General features: G+C 41.6%; 1 protein-coding gene across 1 annotated transcript in view; it reads right to left on the bottom strand.

Moving 5' to 3' along the window:
- Positions 1-15,666, bottom strand: part of CGRRF1 (cell growth regulator with ring finger domain 1) — a 29,860-nt gene extending 14,194 nt beyond the window's left edge. Inside the window, exons 1-2 of the mRNA XM_082845214.1 lie at positions 15,519-15,666; positions 3,700-3,839 (exon numbers count right to left, since the gene is read on the bottom strand). Of these exons, the coding sequence (XP_082701340.1) occupies positions 3,700-3,839; positions 15,519-15,622 (244 nt within the window). The 5' untranslated portion in view covers positions 15,623-15,666. The remainder of the gene's footprint in view (positions 1-3,699; positions 3,840-15,518) is intronic.
- Positions 15,667-23,417: the final 7,751 nt, after the last annotated feature.

A 23,417-nucleotide genomic window follows, 5' to 3' on the forward strand; every position in this document is an offset into this window, starting at 1 on the left:
GACATGCATTGCAAAACTACAATGAGGTACCACCTCACACCAGTCAGAATGGGCATCATTAAAAAGTCTACAAATAACAAATGCTAGAGAGGGTGTGGAGAAAAGGGAACCCTCTTACACTGTTGGTGGGAATGTAAGTTGCTGCAAGCACCATGGAAAACAGTATGGAGGCTCCTCAGAAAACTAAAAACAGAATTACCATATGATCCAGCAATCCCACTCCTGGGCATATATCCAGACAAACCTATAATTCAAAAAGATACATGTACCCTTATGTTCACAGCAGCACTATTCACAATAGCTAAGACATGGAAACAACTTAAATGTCCATCAACAGATGAATGGATAATGAGGATGTATAGATATAGGATGGAATACTACTCAGCCATAAAAAAGAATGAAATGCCATTTGCAGCAACATGGATGGACCTAGAGATTATGATACTAAGTAAAGTAAGTCAGAAAGAGAAAGACAAATACCATATGATATCACTTATATGTGGAATCTAAAATACGACACAAATGAACCTATCAGTGAAACAGAAACAGAATCACGGACATAGAGAACAGACTGGTGATTGCCAAGCGGGATGGGGTTGGGGGAGGGATGGAGTGGGAGGTTGCAGTTAGCAGATGTACGCTTTTATACATAGAATGGATAAACCTACTGTGCACAGAGAACTATATTCAATATCCTATGATAAACCATAATGGAAAAAAATATTTTTAAAAATGTATATATATGTATAACTGAATCACCTTGCTGTACAGCAGTAATTAATACAACATGGTAAATCAACTATACTGCAATTAAAAAAAGAGGGACTTCCATGGTGGTGTAGTGGTTAAGAATCCGCCTGCCAATGCAGGGGACACGGGTTCAATCCCTGGTCTGGGAAGATCCCACATGCCGTGGAGCAACTAAGCCACAAGCCACAACTACTGAGCCTGTGTGCTGCAACTACTGAATCCCTCACGCTTAGAGCCCGTGCTCCGCAACAAGAGAAGCCACCACAACGAGAAGCCTGCGCGCCACAACAAAGAGTAGCCCCCGCTCGCCGCAACGAGAGAAAGCCCGTGTGCAGCAACGAAGACCCAACATAGCCAAAAATAAATCAATAAAATAAAGTTTTTAAAAAAGAATGATATGCATTAGTATTTGAAAAATTAAAATACTTCAGTAAGCATGCTACAAGTCTGCACACTTAAAAATTTTTTCACATACTTCACTAATGCTACTGTTAGCATCTAGTGTGTTGGACATAGCAGAGAGGTCTTCTACTTACTGGGTATCTTTTCATTTGCTTCTAACATTTACAGGGTGGGCTCTATTTGAGACTTTTTCTGCATGAAAGACAGACTGATGGATTTCCTCACACATTCCAGCTCACAAGTGTCCTGTATTTGTTTGCTCATGATGTAACAGTTCTTCTTTTTCAGTGTTTCCAGGCTTGTGGAACTGTGCTGCAGGAAGGACAGCTTTGTGCTGGTGGATTTTTTTTATTGGCAGTCCTGCTCAAAAGCCAGATGTGACATTATAGCAGGTCTAAGTACATTTCCATAGAGGTTAGCGATCAGGAAACCACCACAGTTCTGCACATCTTAATCAGTTTAATCAACTAAACAAGTTAGTTTTCTCTGTCCTATCTTGAAATTTGTTATTCCTAAGTGCAAAATGTCAGAATGAACTGCTTATCCACCATGAGGGGGAAAAGAGGTCCTTAGTTTCCTTTAAGTCATAGGATAATCATACAATATTTATAGGTAAGGAATAGGAAAAAGAAATTTTGTACTTTTTCAACATAAATCAAGATTTACTTAAGGTTGGACTTCCCTTGTGGCACAGTGGTTAAGAATCTGCCTGCCAATGCAGGGGACACGGGTTCAAGCCCTGGTCTGGGAAGATCCCGTATGCCGTGGAGCAGCTAAGCCCATGTGCCACAACTACTGAGCCTGCGCTCTACAGCACGTGAGCCACAACTACTGAGTCCGCGTGTCACAACTCTGAAGCCTGCATGCCTAGAGCCCGTGCTCCGCAGCAAGAGAAGCCACAGCAATGAGAAGCCCACGCACCACAACGAAGAGTAGCCCCCGCTCACTGCAACTAGAGAAAGGCCCCTCACAGCAATGAAGATCCAACGCAGCCAAAAATAAAAAACAAATAAATGAATTAATTAATTAAAAAAAAAGATTTACTTAAGGTTGATAATCCCTGTTGACTATGTACACTGATGACAACTGATTCTAGAAGTTAGAGGCTGGAAGATGACTAGACAAGAAGGTCACAGGTGCCAAGGGAGAGGATGTCAAGAAGGAAGGCCTGGCCAACTCTGCTAAACACTGCAGAGAGAGCACTAACTCAGGCCAGAAATGCGTCCCCTGGATTTTACGACTGGGGGGACCAGAGGTGAGGGCTGAAGCAGTAATTAGTGACCTTGGAGAAGGCCATCTCAGTACAGGGATACAGCCAAAAATCAGACCGCAATCATCGGAGGCGTAAAAGGGAACGAGCTAAGAGGAGAAGGCAAATGCAAACCACTTTTAAGAAGCTTGGCTGCAAAGGGAGGAAGAGAAAGAGGACAGTCGTTAGAATAAGATGACAAGTTGAAGAAGTTTGGGGTTGTTTGTTTAGAAGGTACCAGAAATGTGAGCAAGTGTGAAAAATGATAGGGTCTTAGCCCAGAAATTCTTGTAGAGCTACAGAACTGTGTGGAGAACTGCCTACTCTATATCTCTACTTAACTGTCACAGAAGCATTTCAAAGTCACAATTTCAAAACTGAATTCATTACCTTTCTTCCAAACCCTGTTGCTCCTCCTGCACTCCTTACCTTGGCGATAGGATCTGTCTATGGAGGACCCACGCAAAGAACGTGAATTTTCCTTGACTATTCTCTCTTACCTGTCCCACCCTATGTTTTATACATAACAAACTACTTATTGTTTCTCTAATGTATTATTCTGTTTATATCTCATTGCTGTGCTCGTGCTTCTCTCTCTACCTAGAATTTCTCCCAATCCCCAAAGATAAACACCTACTTATCTCAAAACTCTACTCACCAAAAAAAAAAAGGGGGGGGTGAGAAAAATAAGACAGAGGGAGACACACACACAGCACACTCCTCTTTACGAAGCTTTTCCTGTATATGCTTCCCCAAACTTAACCCTTTTCCTTCTTTCTTTTACTCCAGTGGTTCCTAGATGATCTTGCAGACAATTTATTTCCCCAAGTACAGAAATAAACAACCACCATTTATTATTACCATTTAATATCAAAATACCATAATTTCAGATGAAAAGATGGCTGTTCTTCAGAAGGGTAGCAACCTTACATTAGCTATACTTATACTACACTGCCTTACTTTTCTCACTGCACTGAAGAACAATGAAAATGGCACAGTGTCCTAACAGACTTCTCTTATTAACACCTGTGATACTTAATTTACCTCATACAAATGCCTCTATTTACTAGTTGATAAGCTCCTTAGGAGCAAGGTTTGTGAATTATTAGTCTTTGTATCTCTGGTATGTAGCATAGCTCCTGGAACAGAATAGGGGCTCAATAAATGTTTGTTAAGTCTGAGGAGGAGAAAGCAGTAGAGAAAGAAAATTAAAGGGCTAAGCAGTAGAGAAAGAAAATTAAAGGGCTAATTAAAAGGCTATAGAAAGAGAGAAAAATCTTTGGAAAATAGCCACCAACTTGTAATTGAAGCTGAAGATGGACTGGTGATCTCTAAGCCAAAAGGATTCTTGACTTGTCTCATTTGCTTTTTGAAAACTCTTGTGTTGAACTGGGTCTCTTCCGAATTTCTCAGAATTACTGGAACATCCCAACCAAACCTGAAGAAAGGTAAAAATAAAATAAGACATAATTTTAATAAATATTGAAACTTTATATGTAAAGTTTGCTGTGCTTTATTAGTTATTCCTCTTAACATAAGTATCAGAAAAATAGATTCAGTTACTCAAAATTTTACATTATATTGCAGAATTAATCCAAAACTAAGAGATATTAGAGACCCCATAGAATTGCAATATAGTGTTTGGCTGGCTGAATCAACATACTCTTGAAAACAGAGAGTTCTACTGTTAATTATTGTTGATTACAAAGGAGTGCCATGATTATAGATAAAATGAACCTAACACGGTAGCAAAAAGATAGAATTATTGAATTTCTTAAATGAAATGAAAAGCAAATACATATTTAATGTGCAGACTACTTGATATTATTTATGGGACAAGAGAACTTTTAAACACCAAATATAGCCCTTCATTAATAGAACATATTCTCTACTTTTAAATTTCATGTAAAAATGTGATAATGAACAGACTTAGAGGGAAAATGGAAGGGATAAACTCAATTCCTTATAAAAGTAGAAAGCAGCTGAGTTTACTCAGTTTAAACAAAACAACTTAAAATGAAAACACATTAGTTAAACCAGGGGACTTTAGGTTAAGATAGCACAGTTAGATTCATACTTTAATGCACTCTTTTCTCTCCACACACTTAGCAGTGATAGATGAAAAAAAAAATAAAAAGAGAAATCAGAAGGACCACACTGAAATGAGTAAACAAACAGCAGGTGTGTTTAAACAAAGCAATAGTACTGCTCAGCAATGAGAAGGAGTAAATTATTACCACAACCACATGGCTAAATCTCAAAAACAACATACTGTGCAAAAGAAGCCTTACATAAAAGAGTACATGCTCTATGACTCCACAATAGGAAATTCTAGAGCAAGCAGAACTAATTTATGGTAGAAATAAAATACAGAACAATGGTTCTTCTAGGGGTGCAGGAGTATGGACTGACTGGGAAAGGGCACAAAGAAACTTTCTCTGGTGATGGTAATGCTCTTACCTTGACTGAGGTTTGAGTTGTATAGATGATATGTTGGTAACACTTAAGATTTGTACATTTCACTGTATATAAATCTTACTTCAAAAGAAAAATACAGAGAAAAACAAATATTCAACTCTAGCTAAAAATATGCAATGCTTTAGTACTTAATGGATAAAGAGTATAACTTACTTTGAAGTAATCAAGAAATTAACATGGATTGATGGTTAGATAGAGGAACAGATGGATGGACAGATATGTAATGAAGACATTACAGTGAAATGTTGATTGTAGAACTTAAGTGATGGGCATATGTGTGTTCACTATGTAATTCTTTTAAGTTTTCTGTATGTTTGAAAATTTTAATAATAAATTGTAATAAAAAAGAGACAGCTGGGTTAAAAGACAAATCTTTACGGATCTGAGAAGGAAAAGAAATACAAAGTAATGAGTAAGGCAGATGCCATGGTTTGATGGGTTCTGAGTCTGGCAGCAGGCAGTGGCAACTAAGCCTTCACACGGTAAGAGGGCTTACAGGTTGTCCACTCAAGACAAGGGCCAGAGCCAGGGTCACAACTTGAATCCAGGAGCTGGGTTAGGCTTATATCAATATGGGACAACACTTTCATTATAAGACCTACTCCCTGATGAGGGGGTCTAGAAATCTGGTTAAACAAGCAAGGATGAGGACAAAGAAGGGGGGCAGGGGACTTCCACTAAAATTTAGGTTGCAAACTAAAATTTCAAAACACATGAATAAATCTAATGCTAAGAGAAAGCGAATAAAATTAACAAATGAAATAAAATTTCACTCTAAATGATTTTAATTTTATAGAACAGTTGGATAAGCCTGTTCTGGTCCTGCTTTAAAAAGCTGAAAAGCAAGCCTCTAACAGATCAAAGCATTCCAGGTAAGTTAACTGAATCCCAAAACAAAGTTCAGGAATATTTGTATGAATACAAAAACATCCAGCACCCAATAAGGTAAAATTCACAATGTTTAGCATCCAATAAAAAATTAACAGGCATGCAAAGAAGCAGGAAAATATAACCCATAATGAGCAGAGAAATGGTACAGATACTAGAATTAGTAAATAAGGATATCAAAATAATTTTTATAACTATATTCCATATGTCAAGAAAATAAGTAAAGATCAAGCATATAATATAGAGACATGGATGATATAAAAAAGATCTGAAGATGAAAAACACAATGTTTTGGGTGAAAAATACACTGGATGGGATTAGCAGCAGGTTAGATATTACAGAACAAAAGAATAGTAAATTTGAAGACATAGCAGCAGAAAGTATCCAATAAGAAACACAAAGGAAAAAAAGGCTGCACAAAAGAACAAAACATCAGTGAGCTGAGGGACAAGTTCGAGCAGGCTAACATACATGTGACTGAAGTCTGCAGCGGAGGGGAAGAGACAATACAGGAAAATTACAATACCACTCAGGAACATAAATGTAAAAATTCTTAACAAAATTTTGGCAAATTAAATCCAACAGTATATAAAAATATGTCGAGACCCAGCAAAGTTTATCTCGGGAATGCAAGGCTGGCTTAACATTACATTAAAAATGTAATGTAATTCACCACATTAACAAACTAAAAAAGAAAAACCATACAATCTTCTCAATACATGCAGAAAAACTGCTTGCTAAAATCCAATGTCTAGTCCTGATAAAAACTGTCAGCAAACCAGGAATGTAAAAAAAGAACTTACTCAACCTGATAAAGAGAGGCAATAAAAAAAAAAAGTATAGCTAACATCATACTTAATCAAAAACTGCTTTCTTCCTAAAGTCAGAAACAAGATACTTAATAGCCATGTATCCGTAAGCAATCACTCAACCTCTCTGTAACTGTTTCCCCACCTGTAAATGTCTATAACAGGGCTTGGCACTATGTAAGTGCTTACAGTGATGATGATGATGGAGTGGACTTAGGGGTTGGAAGAGAGAAAACAGAAATCCAGTAACTTCTCCTCTTTGATTCTCAGAATCAATTACCCCACAGCTTTTGTCTCCACTGCTCACCATTGCCCCAGTGCCCTTTAGAGGTCAAGTCAGGCATACGGAGTGGTAGGACACAAGATATAACCTTCCTGTTACAGCCATAACACCTTCCCTTTCTTTCCTTCGTCCCTTGGAGTGAAAAAAAGCAAAGAAAAAAACACCACTCTACGCATACTCCTCATTATATTCCCTGGCCCTTTCCTCATTATTTAATTCTCCCTACCTCTCCCCACCCTTTTCTTTCTTTACCCATACTGCCTTACTCTTTATACCCACAGTACCAGCAGTAAAAGTTAGAAGTTAGAGCTCATGGTGTTCATTTCTACTGTAGGTTCAAGTACTGTATTTCAGGTACTTTATAATGTTGTACTTAAAAATTTCAATTAAAGAATCCTTTAAGGCAGGGGTCCCCAACCCCTGGTACCGGTCAGAGGCCTGTTAGGAACTGGGCTGCACAGCAGGAGGTGAGCTGCGGCTGAGCGAAAGAAGCTTCATCTGCCGCTCCCCATTGCTCACATTACCGCCTGAGCCATCACCCCACCCCTCCCCGTCCGTGGAAAAACTGTCTTCCACAAAACCCGTCCCTGGTGCCAAAAAGGTTGGGGACTGCTGCTTTAAGGTACAGAAGCCAGAAACCACAAAAGGCAAGGCTTTGGGGAAATTTCTGGAAGCAGTCCATCGTGAGCATAAAATTCCTTTGTAAAATGCTTTTCATACTCCATAATATATTTGGTTTTAATATAAAAATATTATTTCTCCAAATCCTTACATAAAATCAATATTGGAGGAGGATATAACATATCTGCTCTGTGGCTTTGGATACACCTCAGAGTGAAACAAATAATTTGACATGTGCAGTGCTGCTTCTCTTTAAGCGTGCTTATCCAATACTGCTTGGCCCAGCATCACATCAACAGTTGGCAAAGCACATCTATTATTAAAAGAAATTCCTCTCTCGATTTTTATTTTTTTTGTGGTATGCGGGCCTCTCACTGTTGTGGCCTCTCCCGTTGCAGATCACAGGCTCCGGACGTGCAGGCTCAGCAGTCACGGCTCACGAGCCCAGCCACTCCACAGCATGTGGGATCTTCCCGGACCAGGGCACGAACCCGTGTCCCCTGCATCGGCAGGCGGACTCTCAACCACTGCGCCACCAGGGAAGCCCTCTCTCGATTTTTAATTTCTCTGCCTCATGCTTAATCTTGGGTCTACATTTTCTAATATCCTAAGGTCCTTGATTTAACATCTTTTAAAGTTGTTATGAATCTTGCTCAATCTTTGGCCTTTTAATATTATATAACCTTTTTACTGTGAAGGATAACATACATATAAAAAGGTACACAAAGTACTTTTCTGAATAACAAAATAATTGTTATTCAGGTTAAGAACCAAAATAATATCCTCAGAAAGTCTCCTTGTGTCACCTCCCACATACTACCCCTTCCTTCTCTATCCTGATTTCAATTACTATAATTTAGTTTACCTGCTTTTGAACTTTCATATAAGTGGAAGCATGCTGTGTATACTTTTATTTCCTATTTTATCACATTATGTTGAAGATTCATTCTTGTATCTATACTTAGAGCATTTTTGTGGCTGTATAGTATTCTATTGTACAAACATGCCATAATGTGCTTACTCATTCTACTCTTAATGGACATTTAAGTTGTCCTCACATCTTGGCCATTATGAATAATGTTTATATGAACATTTTGTTCATATGCATTTCTGTTAGGAATGGAAATTCTCGGCCATAATGAATAATGTTTATATGAACATTTTCATAAGAGGCTCTCAATGCACATACATGTACATGCACTTCCGTTAGGAATGGAATTTCTCGGCCATAAGGTCTGTGCTTCTTCAACTTTGGTGGATAATCTTAACAACTGCTCTATGTGGTAGTATCAATTTACACTCCACCAGCAATGAATGAGGGTTCCCCTTGCTCCATATCCTTGTCAAAACATTATTAGATATCCTGGTAGGTGTGTGGTGGCACTGCATTATGGTTCTAATTTTTACTTTCCTGAATATTAATGAGGTTGAGCACTTTTTATGTTTATTGCTACTTGGATATCCTCTTTTGTGAAAGCCCTTTGAAATCCCTTCCCTGTTTTTCTACTGGTCTATTTTTCTTATTTATAGAAAATTCTTTATATGTTCTGAATACAAGCCCTTTATTGGATATATGTTCAGCTCTTCTACACTTTGCCTTTTCATGTACATAATAGTATGTTTTTGGTTTTTTGTTTGTTTTTTTACATAAATGGAGAATGCTTTTTTTGTGTGATTTATTTTTGGCTGTGTTGGGTCTTCGCTGCAGTGCGCGGGCTTCTCGTTGCAGTGGCTTCTCTTTGTTTCAGAGCATGGGCTCTAGGCACACGGACTTCAGTAGTTGTGGCACGAGGGCTCAGTAGTTGTGGCTTGCAGGCTCTAGAGCATAGGCTCAGTAGTTGTGGCACACGGGCTTAGTTGCTCCGCGCCATGTGGGATCTTCCCGGACCAGGGCTCAAACCCGTGTCCCCCGCATTGGCAGGCAGATTCTTAAGCACTGCGCCACCAGGGAAGTCCCATAATGGTATCTCTTGATGAACAGGGTTCTTAATTTTAACACAAAAGTTATTAACCTTTTCCTTTAAGGTTAATGTTTTTGCTCTTTGGCTTTTCATTACTGCCTTATGTGAATTATGGCCTAACACTGCTACACTTCTGAATTACCATCTCAGACATTTTTGTATTCTTGTCCTCTTAGAGGAGTCAGCCAAGCATGGCTAGTGCAGCCAGCACTCATCAAGGCTCTGGGTCCTTATTTGACTTTGCCAGCCTTGCTCCCTTGATATCCTCATGCTTTGACGGGAAAACAGGGGGTGAGGGGGATAGAGTTCACTGTGTAGCAGAGTGACATCACAGCCTGACAACACCTCTTGTCCTAAACATCACACTTAATGTAGTCTAAGATCATGTCAGCTGACACACTGATGACTCACGTTGAGCTTTCAGCCTAGAATAACCCTAAACCTTTTCACATACCTGACCCATCGTGAACTTGCTCTTTTGCACAAAAATCCACAACTTTCACAGTTTAAACGTATTTGATGTGGACCAATATTTCTATCTTTAATGTATTACCCAAAAGCCAATATGCAGAAATGATTTGGAATAAGGTTAAATGCTAGAGACTGTCTAAAGAGCAATCCATAATTGGTGCTGCCAAATGGTTCTATAAAATGTTAGTAAGTAGACTCTGTGACGTGTTTCTGGCCACCATCCTACATCTGGCCTTTTTCACATTTTTAGTCAAAAGCGTGAATAAAGACACTGATGCCCTGTGTATCAGATCATGGCTGATATGACATTAGAAGAAACAGTAAAATAGAAAACTGAGCAATTTTCTTTTCAATCAAATTCCATTTTTATCTTTTTCCACTCAAAGTCATTTTGGCAACTGTTAGCAATAGAATACCAACTAAATAAACGTTTCTTAACATTCATTACTTTCTCTTTTATATAAACTCAGCCTCCCACCCCTTTCTTTTCCATTAAGAGAATTTTCCATTCTCTTTACTGTTAAAATTTCATACTTAATCCTCCTGGAATTTTCTATAATTCTGTTTTTTTCCCATTTCTAAAGTGTTTGTTGCACTTGTTCATACTGCTTAAACTTCCGGCACAGCAGTAACCTGGAGACTTCCAATTCTGTCCAGACTTTTTCATATTGCCTGTACACTGTCTTACCCTGCACACACTTCCTAAGCTTCCACCCAGCAGCTGAATCAGAAGAACTGACCTTCTTTCCTTGTTGGAGTCTCACCGAGTCCCTCCTGAAAAAAATTTACTTTGAGGCTGAAGTGTCAAGTTCAGCAGTAAACAACTTTTATCACCCCTTCAGCCTTGAGTTCTAAAGTCAATTAGAAAACACACAGGCAGCTGTTAATCTGGGCGGGGGCGGCGATGAGGGGTAAGCTTCTCTCCTGTGCAATCTCCCAAAGTTGGGCTCACTTGGTTAGTTGGATACTGAGATTGGATCAGGATATAAAAAACATTCTTGGGGGAATCCTTGGTAGAGGAGGAGGGTTGTTTCTGGGCAAACTGATGTGCTAACAGACTTCGAGTAAATTACTCAATCTCTAAAATTCTGTGCCTTTAATTGTAAAAAAGAAGGGTTAGAATAAGTTATCTTAAGGCCCTATTAAGGTTTGAAATGCCATTTCTAAGAGCTTTGTGTTATCTTCTAGATTGTTCCAAGAAACTTCTTGCCAATAGAAGGGTCATATATTTTGTACCCTAAGCAAATACAAAATAACGCTATATTCTTTCCCTAAGAAGGAATCTGTACCTCATCACACATACACAACCTACTGCATTCGACAAGTAAGATGAGAAACAGTCAAGGTCAGTTTATCAGGAAGGGTTGGCAGGAGACAGCTATTTCAACACAAAGATTTTAACATACAGAACTATTAAAGTACTGGAGGACTGAAAAGCCAACAAGGGGACACTGAGGTACCCTAGCAAGAAGCAGTTATCCCTCCGAAGGCTAAGGAAACAAAAGGAAGAGTGGGGATTATTACAGTTTAGAAGCTGGGAGAAGGAATCCCCCAGAGCTGGACCCAGACTTTTCCAGTAGGACTGCTGGCCAGCTGGTGCTCATATTTCTGAAGGAGTGCAATAAGGCTGTTTCTAGGTATGAGGAAAAACTGTAAACTAAAATAAACTGCTGCTACTCAGGCCTACTGTCACTGCCAGGGTGATGCCAGGGCTGCAGGAACCTAGACCAGGAAAAGGAAGCAAATGGTTAACAGGAAGTCCAACCTTATTAAATACAGAGCACCTCTGAGTCCAAGTTTCAGTCAACCAAGTATGAGTTAACACTTTAGAGTTAGAAATTTTTTTAGAATACACCCAGATAAATAAATGTAATCTGCTCTACTGTTACATTCTATCCTCCTTGGCCTAACCTACTTACACTCCATTCTCACACATACTACCCAAATTCGCAATGATATAAATTAGCAAACTTTTGTAATTCTTTTAGAGGCTAGGCTATTTCTGACTAGGTCAGATTTTTGTCCCTGTCCTGAGGAACAAGAAGAGATCTGGGCCTCATGGCAAAAGGTAATAGAGGTACGTCTTGAATATAAACACCCTTTGCAAAGCAACTGCCCTGGGAGAGGTTATTACAAGATCTTCAAGCAAGAGAAGCCTAGTTTTCTCAGACACGGAAAGCAGCCTGCTTCCACCAAGAAGGAAAGCTCAGAATGACTGGGGTTTCAAGATTCTCAGCTCTGTCCATTTAGATGTTGCCATTCCTAGTTTCAGGGAACTACTCCTTTCTAGTCAGTGTCCTAAATGAGACATTGACAAGGCTACGTAATTCTAATACCAGCACAAATAAATCTGTGTTCAATTTTTAGCTTTGTGGCATGAAGTAAAGTGCTATAAAACCATAAAAACTCTTGATTCTCTAAGACTTGATCTGAGAGTTTAAAGACATGAGCTTGTCATTTCCTTTCTGTTAAGTGTTAAGGTGCTTGGTCCCCCAAGGCACTTACTTCAGAAATCATTTAATCACAATCACACAAAGGTAGTAAGTTGATTAATTATGAGGCCAACACATGCCATGGATTACTAGAATCTTATTTCCCATTGGTAAGGAGCTAAAGAAATGACCAAACCCAAATCCCATCTTTGAAGGTCCCCCCCCACCCGCCAGGATCCCATTCTGAGTAACAATTTCTTATATATCAGTCCAGTCAAGAGACCAAAACCACACCAGTATTTTAACAGATAATTTAATGTAAAAAAATTGCTAACCAGATGTTGAAGAACTGAAAAGGCAAAAAGGGGACACTAAGCATCAAAGAAGTAGTAACAGTGGGAAGCACCTATCACACCTAGGACAAGGAATAGAGCAAAGAGGATTACTACAGCTTAGAAATTTGGAGGAAAGACCCCCATGCACGTGGGACTCGGATCTGAGGAAGGGATATTGAAATCTTTGAGGGGGTTCAATAAGGCTGGTTCTAAGAGAATGGAAAACTATAAACTGCGACCAACTGTTAATGCCAGGGTGAGGCACGATCACTATGGTGAGACAGAGGAAGACAAGAATCAAACAGAAAGCAGCAAGTCCTTTTGCCTTCCTCTAGCCTTCCACTCCCCTTCCCCTATAGGCAAAGCCTCATTGAGGCAGCGAGCTAGTAAAGAAGAAACGTGGTTTAGAGGTTCTGCCCCAGATTCATAGAGCAGAGTATATAAGGGTGGTATGAAGCCTAGAGATGACACTTTAATAATCTGCAGTCCAGAGGAAGCAGAGAGTAGCTGCAGAGTTAGGTTCACTGATTATTTGAAACCTTAAAGGATGTATATGGCATTTTGGTCTCCTTTCTGCACAGTGCCTGGTAAATAGCAAGAGCTTAATAAATGTAGCTATTAGAGCTCACAGAAACCATCACACAGTTAAATAGAGATACCATACTTCCAGTTGCATGATTCTCTGCTATTGCCACTGGGATTCCAACAACCAGGTGCTCCTGTCTTTCTCCATTCCCACACAGTGCAAGTGGACAGGGGAAAAGTGGAAAGAAACGCAGAGCAGTACCAAGGTAAGAACCATGACAGAGAAAACAGATGACCAATTGAAATTATATTTGGGGAGGTTAAAAAAAATGACAAGCATAGTGAAAAAGCATAGTGGATTAATGGGTTTACCTTCTGCCTAGAGAACTATCAGATAGTTGATCTGATGAGATCTAGATGGTTTTCATTGTTTCTACTCAATGAATCTGTAGCCGTGGCTTAGGGCAGCAAATAAATACTAGTAAAAAGGTTATCTAGATGGGCAAAGCTAACCCAGATGGAGAGAATGGGTGGGTTAGGCTCAAGATAACTGGTTAGGCCCAAATCAGGATGGAAGTGAGTGGCACTTACATGGTCTTGTGTCCTCAGCAGTGCTTAGTTCAGACTTTTGAAAGTTCTACAATTACCTGGGTTTCCACCCCTTGTAAAAGTCATACTTAAATGGAGTGTTTAGATAATCATTAAGTTTTCAAACCAAGCCAGATTTGGCAGAGCCAGGATTTGAGCTCAAGTCTGTCTGACCCCAAAGTCTGTCTCTTAACCACCACAAACATGAGGTTCCTAACTACCCTTCACCCACAGATGCCACCATCATTATCAGTATGGTCTTCACTTATTTTCCTCTTACCAGTACTAAAGATGGACATCTGAGATACCTAATTAGTTGAATTAGGCCGACTGAAAATTAATTTTAAAATAATTAGGCCTATTGAAAATTAAAATTTAAGGATATAATGTAATTATCAACTAGTTACTTATTTTCCTTAATGGAGGAAAATTACACTCTTGAAGACAATAACACTAACATTATAGTCAATAAAAGTCCTGTGTTAAGACAGCTTTTCTCACTTAGGCAACATCTTCCTAACTCCAATTACAAACTTTCTTGAAATGAACAGTATCAAGAAAGTCTGATGGGTCAAGAATAACAAATTGTGTAAAACTGGTCTTATTCTTCCCCCACCAACCAACAAGGAATTTTATGATCTACTGCTGATAGGGTGGAAAGCAGTGTGAAAACATTAAAACTTCACTTAGTTCCTAAAGATGGCATATTTTTCAGAAATTGACCAGGGCTTGTGTCCTTTCTTTAACCTAATCACATATATGTGCTCAAAGGGTATTTTAAAACTCATTTTACACAGTCTGCTCTATTCGTTAGCATGTCTTCTCTGACCCTCTGGTCATGTATTCTCTGAAATGCTTTCTATTCTCTACTATACACCTTTAACTCCATTTATTTTTCAAAATACTCATTCTTCAAACTCCAGCTCATGTCTCTCTCCTCAGTGGATGAGGCCTGTAAGATGGTTTCAAATAGCTGTATTTTTAAGGCTTCCCTAAACATGATACAATGGCATCTCCTCAAGAGAGAAATTTTAGAATTTCTGAGCTAGAATTGCTATACCTTGTCTCCAATAGATAAAGTGCCCTTACCCCTTACTGTAACTTATCTCTAAGGTCTCTTCCAGCTCTAAAATTATGTCTTTATGGTTCTATCGATCTAAATACTCCTTCAAAAGGTGTGAAATATGTGTAGAAACCATTAAACTCTCAAACGGTAACAGAGTTCAGTCAGTTATAACTTATACTGTAAGATCTGAGGCCAAGTGCTCAGTTCAGGTCAGAACAACAAGGATCAACTCGGTTTACTGTCCACGTCTGTGGACGGCACCGCGGATGACGGGTTCACTCGGGCACACAGTAGGCCCCAATTCCGGACAAAAGCCTGTTGTACAACCTCTCTATCCTAACACCAAGACCTGGCCCTTACTGGCTGCTTTATCGTCTAGAAACAAAGCTGGGTAAAATACCTCAATCCGGCACCACCCTCAGATGCGCGCAGCGACGGGGACCGGACGATGATATGGAGCAGTGATGCAGGTGCGGTGTCCACCTTGTTTTCCTCCCGGAGCCAGTCGGAGCCGTCGGAGTCCTCGGCACCGGCTCTCCGACAGCCCCAGGTGCCCCAATCCAGCAGCCACCCAGCTCCTCTGCCCCCAGTTGCCCGCCGCGACCCCACTCCCTGGCTGTCCGCCCCGTCGTCCCTTGCCCCTGGCCCTGGGGCACTTACCATCCCAACACCAGGCCGGTGGTCACGATAAAGCAGGTAAAGACCACCGCGATGTAGAAAAGCGGCGAGTACTCGTAGAGCGTTACTAGAAATACCGCAGCCATCAGGGTCTCCTAAGCTGAGCCGGGCTCCAGCCGCTGAGCCCAGTCTAGCCCAGCCGGGCCCTCTCGGCCAGGGTAAAAGCCACTACGGTGCCCCGGAGCGGACAAACTTTGTAGATCCGCACTAGCCTGGAGCTCCGGCAGACTAGTTAGGGGTAGCCTCGCGGGCTGCGGGAGCCTGCGTGCCAATCACGAGGCGGCCTACAGGGCTCGTCCCGCCCCTCCCGCTCCCGTCCAGGGTTATTGGCTTCGCAGAGGGGCGGGGCCGCGACTCGCACCGCCCCCGGCTCACGGGCTTGGTGTCCAGCGAGCGTCTTATTTCGTGGTCTGCCCCAGCGGTACGCGCTTGTCTGAAGCAAAGTCTGAATAGATGTTGGTGCCAACCCCGCCCAAGACTCAGGTAGTGTTTTCTGATGCCAGAGAGAGGAGGCACAGTCCGAAATCCACGTCACAGAGTCAAAATCCTGAGATCCTGCCTATTAGATCTGAGGCGGTTGTGGGAGGAAGAGGGCGGCTGCATCTACAAAGTAAAATAACCCCACACCTACTCTTGTTTTATGTACAAAACTTACGAATAGGCACTGTACGAAACACCAAAAAGAGTCTCACAAGCAGTTTATAGGAGCCTTGTCAGCCTTTTCAAGTTGGATTTAATGCTAGAGGAAAATTAGCATTGGGTGTCAAGATTCTCAGAAATAAATCAACTGTCCTCCCATATCCCTTTCTTTTTTTCCTCCCCTATACCCCTCAAATTAGAATTCGATATTTGAATATTTTTGCATTAATTTTCACTTTAATAATAATTTTAAATATGTATTATGTGTATGTGTATATATGTGCATATATATACATATACATATATACAGTTGACCCTTGAACAAACGCAGGTTTGAACTGCACAAGGTCCATTTATAGGTGGGTATTTTTCAATAGTAAATACTATAGTACTACACAGTCTGTGGTTGGTTGAATCCGTGGTTGAGGTATCGCAGATACCAACTAAAGTTATACCCGTCTCTCTCAACGCTTCCACTGAGATCTCATGGGTTTGCCTTTGGTCCCAAGGCCACACCTAGCTGCCACGGAGTCAGGGAAACGCAGCATCCCCGCTACAGATCAGGGATTTGTTACCACGGAAGAAAGGGACAAAGGACCTAGAGATAGATAACTAGTAGTCCCTCCACACTCCCAAATCACCAGTAAAATTACTGCTGGAGGAAGATGAGCTAAATTTGTCCTGTGGCTTCACCTATCCTTTGGTGAATGACAACGTATTGGGTATTCTCTGGAGTAGTGCTGTGTGAGAAGCTTGGTTCAACAGCATAATTTTTTAAATTAATTAATTAATTTGTTTATTTTTGGCTGCATTGGGTCTTCGTTGCTGCTCACGGGCTTTCTCTAGTTGCGGCGAGTCGGGGCTACTCTTCGTTGCGGTGCGTGGGCTTCTCATTGCAGAGGCTTCTCTTGTCCAACAACGTAATTTTTTTTTTTTTTTTTTTTCTGTACGCGGGCCTCTCACTGTTGTGGCCTCTCCCGTTGCAGAGCACAGGCTCCGGACGCGCAGGCTCAGCGGCCATGTCTCACGGGCCCAGCCGCTCTGCGGCATGTGGGATCTTCCCGGACCGGGGCTCGAACCCGTGTCCCCTGCATCAGCAGGAGGACTCTCAACCACTGCGCCACCAGGGAAGCCCTGGACATTTTTTTTACTATTATTAAAAACAACACTGCAGTGATATTCTTAAAGCTAAATCATTTCCTTGGGATAAATTTCTAGAGGTGGAACTTTTGGTTCAAAAAGTATGTATGTCTTAAGCCTTTGAAGAAACACCGTTCTCCAGAAATGTTGTACCAATTTATGTTCCCTCCCTTTTATCCTCGGTTTTGTCATCATTTGATATTGTCACTTAACAAAATCTTGGCTAATGTGAAAGGCAATTTTATTTCAATAAACAATGAAGAATTTTCATAATGGAAACAAAAATGTAAGGAGTTCCAAGTGAAAGTGGTATATTAAACATATGCCTATAAGTTTGCTCTCTCCCAAAACTCCACTAAAACTACATCAAAGGGATTTTAAAAATAAATCAACAAAAACAAGAACAGGAAATAAAATAACAGCAGCAACATATTGGAAGATGGAAAACAGCTGAACAAGGATAATTCACTAGCCAGGCTATTAAAGCCAAATCCCAAACCAGCAGTGGAGAAATAGACCCAACCTGACTCACACCAAAGAATTCTCAGAAAAAAGAACAAGAACTGACACAAATTTAAGACAAGCCCTTATTTTCCACTTGGATAACTGCTACAACCATTGAAACTTGTAACTTTATTTCCAACATAGATTCTTTCTAGTACACTCTACACAGTGCTGGCAAACATTTTTTTAACACACATATATATTTTTAAACATGTCTTATTTCACTCCACTGCCAAAACTTCTTGGTTGTCATGCTATATGTCCTTGAGAATGAAGTTCCAAGTTCCTTATTTAGCATATCCATCTCTCCATGACCCAGCTCCCACTTACCTCTTACTTATTCATTCAGAAAATGTTTATTGAGGGTCAGATATGTGCCAGACACTGTAGAAAACAGTAGGGATACAATAATAAGCAAAAAGTGACACATCTCTGTTCTCATGGAGTTTATCATCTAATGGAAAAGACAAACATTAACCAAAGAATCTTGAACAAAATATAAAGGCAAAATTATAACTGCTATTAAAAATAGGTACATGGAGCTATGAGAGTAAATAATGGGGAAATGGGGAATATAAGGAAGATCAAGGAAGGCTTCCCTAAAGAACAGATGGTTGACCTGAGAGCTGATGGAAAGAGGTTTACCATGCAAAGGGACAGGATGGGACAAAAAGCATTTAGGTCAGAAGCTACAGCATGTGCAAAGGCCCTGTGGTGGGAAAATCATAGCATACCTGAGAGAATGAAAGGCCAGCATGGAAAGGGAGGAGGAACATGCTATGAGATGAAAATGGAGACATAGGTAGGGCCCAGATCATACATGATACAATGTCTTGACATAGGTAGGGCCCAGATCATACATCATACAATGTCTTGCCATTTTAACTACTCAAATAACCTAAGAGCAATGAGAAGCCTCTGATATGACTGAAGAAGAGAGTTTTATGGACTGAATTGTGTCCCCTCCTCAAAATTCGTATGTTGAGGCCTTAACCCCGCAATGTGACTGTATTTGAAGATAGGGCCTTTAAGTAAGTAATGAAGGTTAAGTGAAGTCATATGGTGGGATCCTAATCTAATAGGACTGGTGTACTTATTTAAAAAAAAAAAAAGACAAGACACCAGAGATTGCTCTCTGTGTACACGTGTGTACAGAGAAAAGGCCATATGAGAACACAGTAAGAAAGCAGCTGTCTAAAAACCATGGAAGAGAATTCTCTCCCGAAAGACTGCTGGCACCTTGATGTTGGGCTTCTGGCCTCCAGAACTATGAGAAAATTTCTATTGCTTTAGCCACCCAGTCTGTGGTATTCTATTATGGCATCCCAGGCAAACTAATATAGGGAGTGACATTCTATTTGCATTTTATTTTATTTATTTAGTTTTTTTGTGATACGTGGGCCTCTCACTGCTGTGGCCTCTCCCACTGTGGAACACAGGCTCTGGACGCGCAGGCTCAGCGGCCATGGCTTACGGGCCCAGCTGCTCCGCAGCATGTGGGATCTTCCCGGACTGGGGCACGAACCCGTGTCCCCTGCATTGGCAGGCGGACTGTCAACCACTGCGCCAACAGGGAAGCCCCTATTTGCATTTTAAATCAATTACTTTAGCTATTGTGTAGAAAACTTATTGGAAGGAGGCTGGGATGGATATAAGTGAATATGGAGATACAAATTAATAGATTCTTTCAAAAGTCCAGAGAAGAAATATTGGTAACTCTGATTAGGAAAGTGATGAGGACTTGCAGCGAAGTGGATTATTAGTTAGAAGTGATTTCAACTGTGAGTGACTAAATAAATAAATAAAAACAGTATCTTACTTGAGATAGAAGTTTATTTCTCTTTCAGGTGAAAGTCCAGAAGTAGGTAATGCAGGAGGACTGATACAGTGCTTCACAGTGCAAGGGACCCAGGCTTCTATTTTGCTCCACTATGTGTAGCCCCCATTCCTAAGGTCACCTCATGGTCCAAGATACCTGCTGCAGCTCCAGCCACCATGTCCAGATTCCTGCTATCAAGAGGGAGGAAAAAGAGGAAAAATGAGACACCATTTCAATTTAAGGAAACTCTAAGGATATACGACACATTCTGTTGGCCAAAATTTAACTGGAAGGGAGGCTGGAAAATACAGTCTTTGTTCAGGGTGGCTGTGTGTCCAGCTAAAACTAGAAGGCTCTATTACTTACAGAAGGAGGAAACAGTTTGAAGGAGAGAACTCTTGTCACAGAAGAAGTATACAGGACCTAATGATGCATTGGACATGGGGCATGAGAGTAGCAGGAGTTGAAGTTTCTGGCTTCTTCTACCAGTTGAGTGGATGTAGCTGTCATTCACTGAAATTAGACCCTAAATCTCCAATCTCTCACCACTCATCCCTGTTCCCCTTCTCTCATTCCCTCCAAATACAAATCTTAGACCTATTGAATTACCAGTCTTCTAAAATACATTAGAGATGCAGGTATGTGAGGCCTGAAGCACATACCATTTGGGGGGCCCATTCTAGGAGGGTGAATACAAAATCACAAATACAGAATTAACTGTAAGGCCTTGGAAAGGGCCTATGCAAGCAAGTGGCCCCCAAACTTAAACTTCATTCACTTTAGGGTGCTTTAAGCCTCACCTTTACTTTATGTATCACCAAGAACAAAATTGTAAGATGCCACGATTGCTAGGTGCATCCTGATTTCAGAGAAGTTAAAGTGTTGGGAGGAAATGAATTTTGAAATCAGTGAAAGAAAATATTTGCAGATTTCAGAATTGGCCATTGTATTAGTCAGGGTTCTCCAGAGAGGGAGGGAGAGAAGGAGAGGGAGAGAGGGATTCCCACAGTCAGTTCAGCCGTCTATAAGCTGGAGGGCCAGCGAAGCTGGTGGAGTAATTCCTGTCCAAGTCTGAAGGCCTGAGAACCAGGGGAGTCAATGGTCTAAATCCCAGTGCAAGGGCAGAAGACCACTGTGCCAGCTCAAGCAGGCAATCAGGAAGAAAAAGGGGGCGGGATGGGGGGCGATATCCTTCCTCTGCCTTTTGTTCTCTTCAGGCCCTCAACGGATTGGATGATGCCCACCCACATTGGGGAGGGATATCTACTCTGCCAAGTGCACTGATTCAGTGCTCTTCTCATCCAGAGACACCCTCACAGACACACCCAGGAGTAATGTTTAACCTGAGCAATGCGTGGAGAAGTCAACACATCAAATTAGTCATCGCAGCTCCGTACATACGCTCTTCCCTTTGCCTGAAAAGCCCTTCTTCTTTCCTCTTCCCTCTCCTGGCGAACTTTTAGCCATTCTTTTTTTTTTTTTTTTTTTTTTTTGCGGTACGTGGGCCTCTCACTCTTGTGGCCTCTCCCGTTGTGGAGCACAGGCTCCGGATGCGCAGGCTCAGCGGCCATGGCTCACGGGCCCAGCCGCTCCGCGGCATCTGGGATCCTCCCGGACCGGGGCACGAACCCGTGTCCCCTGCATCGGCAGGCGGACTCTCAACCACTGCGCCACCGGGGAAGCCCCTAACTGCCCCCTTTTGAGTAGCTGGTCTCTTTCAGGAAAATTCTTAGTCTCTCCTCCCTCTTCTCTTGCTTCTCCCTAAGATGGTATTCAATTGTACAGGGTATTCGTGTGATCTCACGGTAGGGCTGGGAAAACAAGGCCTCACTTTGCACACCTTTGAGTCCTCAGTAAGGTGATGCAGGTTTCATCTGGCCTTTTGTGGCAATGGGCTAGCAACCACTCCTGAGATCCAGGGTTCTAGCCCTTTATCTCTGGTTGTAAAGCCCTCAAGCACTAGCTTAGCAGTCACCAGACTGTTCACCATTTCCAGTGGTACTTCCTTAGGGAACTATGAATGTGTAGCTCCTCCAGCTTGTACCCTGCAGGCCACTGAGAACCTCAAGATACCAAACTAGGCCCCCTCTGCCATTGAACACTGTTGCTCCTGAGTCATATTCAAGGAGGCGCAAAGCTAAATGCAAGGCCTCTCCTCCTTTCTCATAGGAAAAGTGGACTGCCCATACCAATCTCCTCCTGCTTTCCTACAACCCCTCCCCACCCCCCATTCTGAAACTTCAGTCGTGGAGCCCTGCCAGAATAGGCTGGCTATGGCTGCCTGTCATACTTCCCCAAGCCCTTTCTTTTTTTTAATTTTATTTATTTTTGGCCGCGTTGGGTCTTCGTTGCTGTGCACAGGCTTTCTCTAGTTGTGGCGAACGGGGGCTACTCTCCGTTGCAGTGCGCGGGCTTCTCATTGCGGTGGCTTCTCTTGTTGTGGCGCATGGGCTCTAGGCATGCGGGCTTCAGTAGTTGTGGCTCGTGGGATTCAGTAGTTGTGGCGCACGGGCTCTAAAGTACAGGCTCAGTAGTTGTGGCACACGGGCTCTAAAGTACAGGCTCAGTAGTTGTGGCTCACGGGCTTAGTTGCTCTGTGGCATGTGGGATCTTCCCGGACCAGGGCTCGAACCCATGTCCCCTGCATTGGCAGGCAGATTCTTAACCACTGCACCACCAGGGAAGCCCCCCCAACCCCCTTCTTCTTCCCACGCTGCTCCAGATCAGAAGGGAGACTTTCTCTCCTTCCTACCCTCAGCAGGTACTTTCCTTATGTCATAGCCTCAGTTTTCTCTACCATATGGCGTATATCAAATGCCACTTTTAATTTTGCCAGGGTCTGGATTTTCAAATGTTAATGGAGCTTTACAATTTTATAAAACCTTTCTCCCTTGGTAGTGTCTGGCTTTTTCAAGACTACTGTGTTTCTTCGGATTCAAAAATCCTATCTTAGTAGTCAAAAGCTGCTTGCTTTCTTTTGCATTCCTGACATCACGGTTCTGTTTATCCTTTGAGGCTAGTAGATACTTCTGGGTGACCAAGGAGAAGGTCTCATTAGAAATGCTAAAAATATTAACATGTTTTTTAAAATTATTTCTTTTATACATTTTTCTTGGAGCTGCCAATCCCTTCATTCATTTTATATGGACTTTGTATCTCCCACATTATTTCCTGGAAGGTCAAATTTATCTCTGTTTTGGAGACACCAAGAGGAATGATAAGCATCATGACTTTGTGTTTCAAACTTTGAGACAATCACTGCACAACAGAATGGAATGAATGTGCCATTTGGGTATGATCTCATAGATGACAGGAACTGTGAAACATCTTATAGTCCTTTGGCAGAACCTAACCTTTTGTAGCCCATCGAACTTCCAAGTCCCTCTAGTAAAAAAAACTTTCACGGTCTTCGATGTCGGGCTTTTGGCATCTGTATGTACTAAGTGTTAGGAGCCCACCTGAAGCCTGCTCCAACTGAGCCGACACTGATGACTAACATGGTGCTCAGTCTGTGGCCCAAACCTTAAGGCATTCACCTAGAACAGCCATTCTCAACGGGGGGTGAATCCTCACCTTTGGGCCCTGACACCATTTGACAATGTCTGGCCACATTTTGGTTGAGGGGCTACTAGTGTCTAGTGGGTAGAGGACAGGGTTGCTGCCAAACATTGCCCAATGCCCAGCACAGCCTACCCACCACAGGGAATTATCCAACTCCATATGTCAATATTTCTGAAGCTGAGAAACCCTTATACAGAAAATTCTTAGTAGTTCTGGGC

Source organism: Leucopleurus acutus (assembly GCF_964270905.1).
Source record: "Leucopleurus acutus genome assembly, chromosome: 1".
Lineage (NCBI taxonomy): Eukaryota > Metazoa > Chordata > Mammalia > Artiodactyla > Delphinidae > Leucopleurus > Leucopleurus acutus.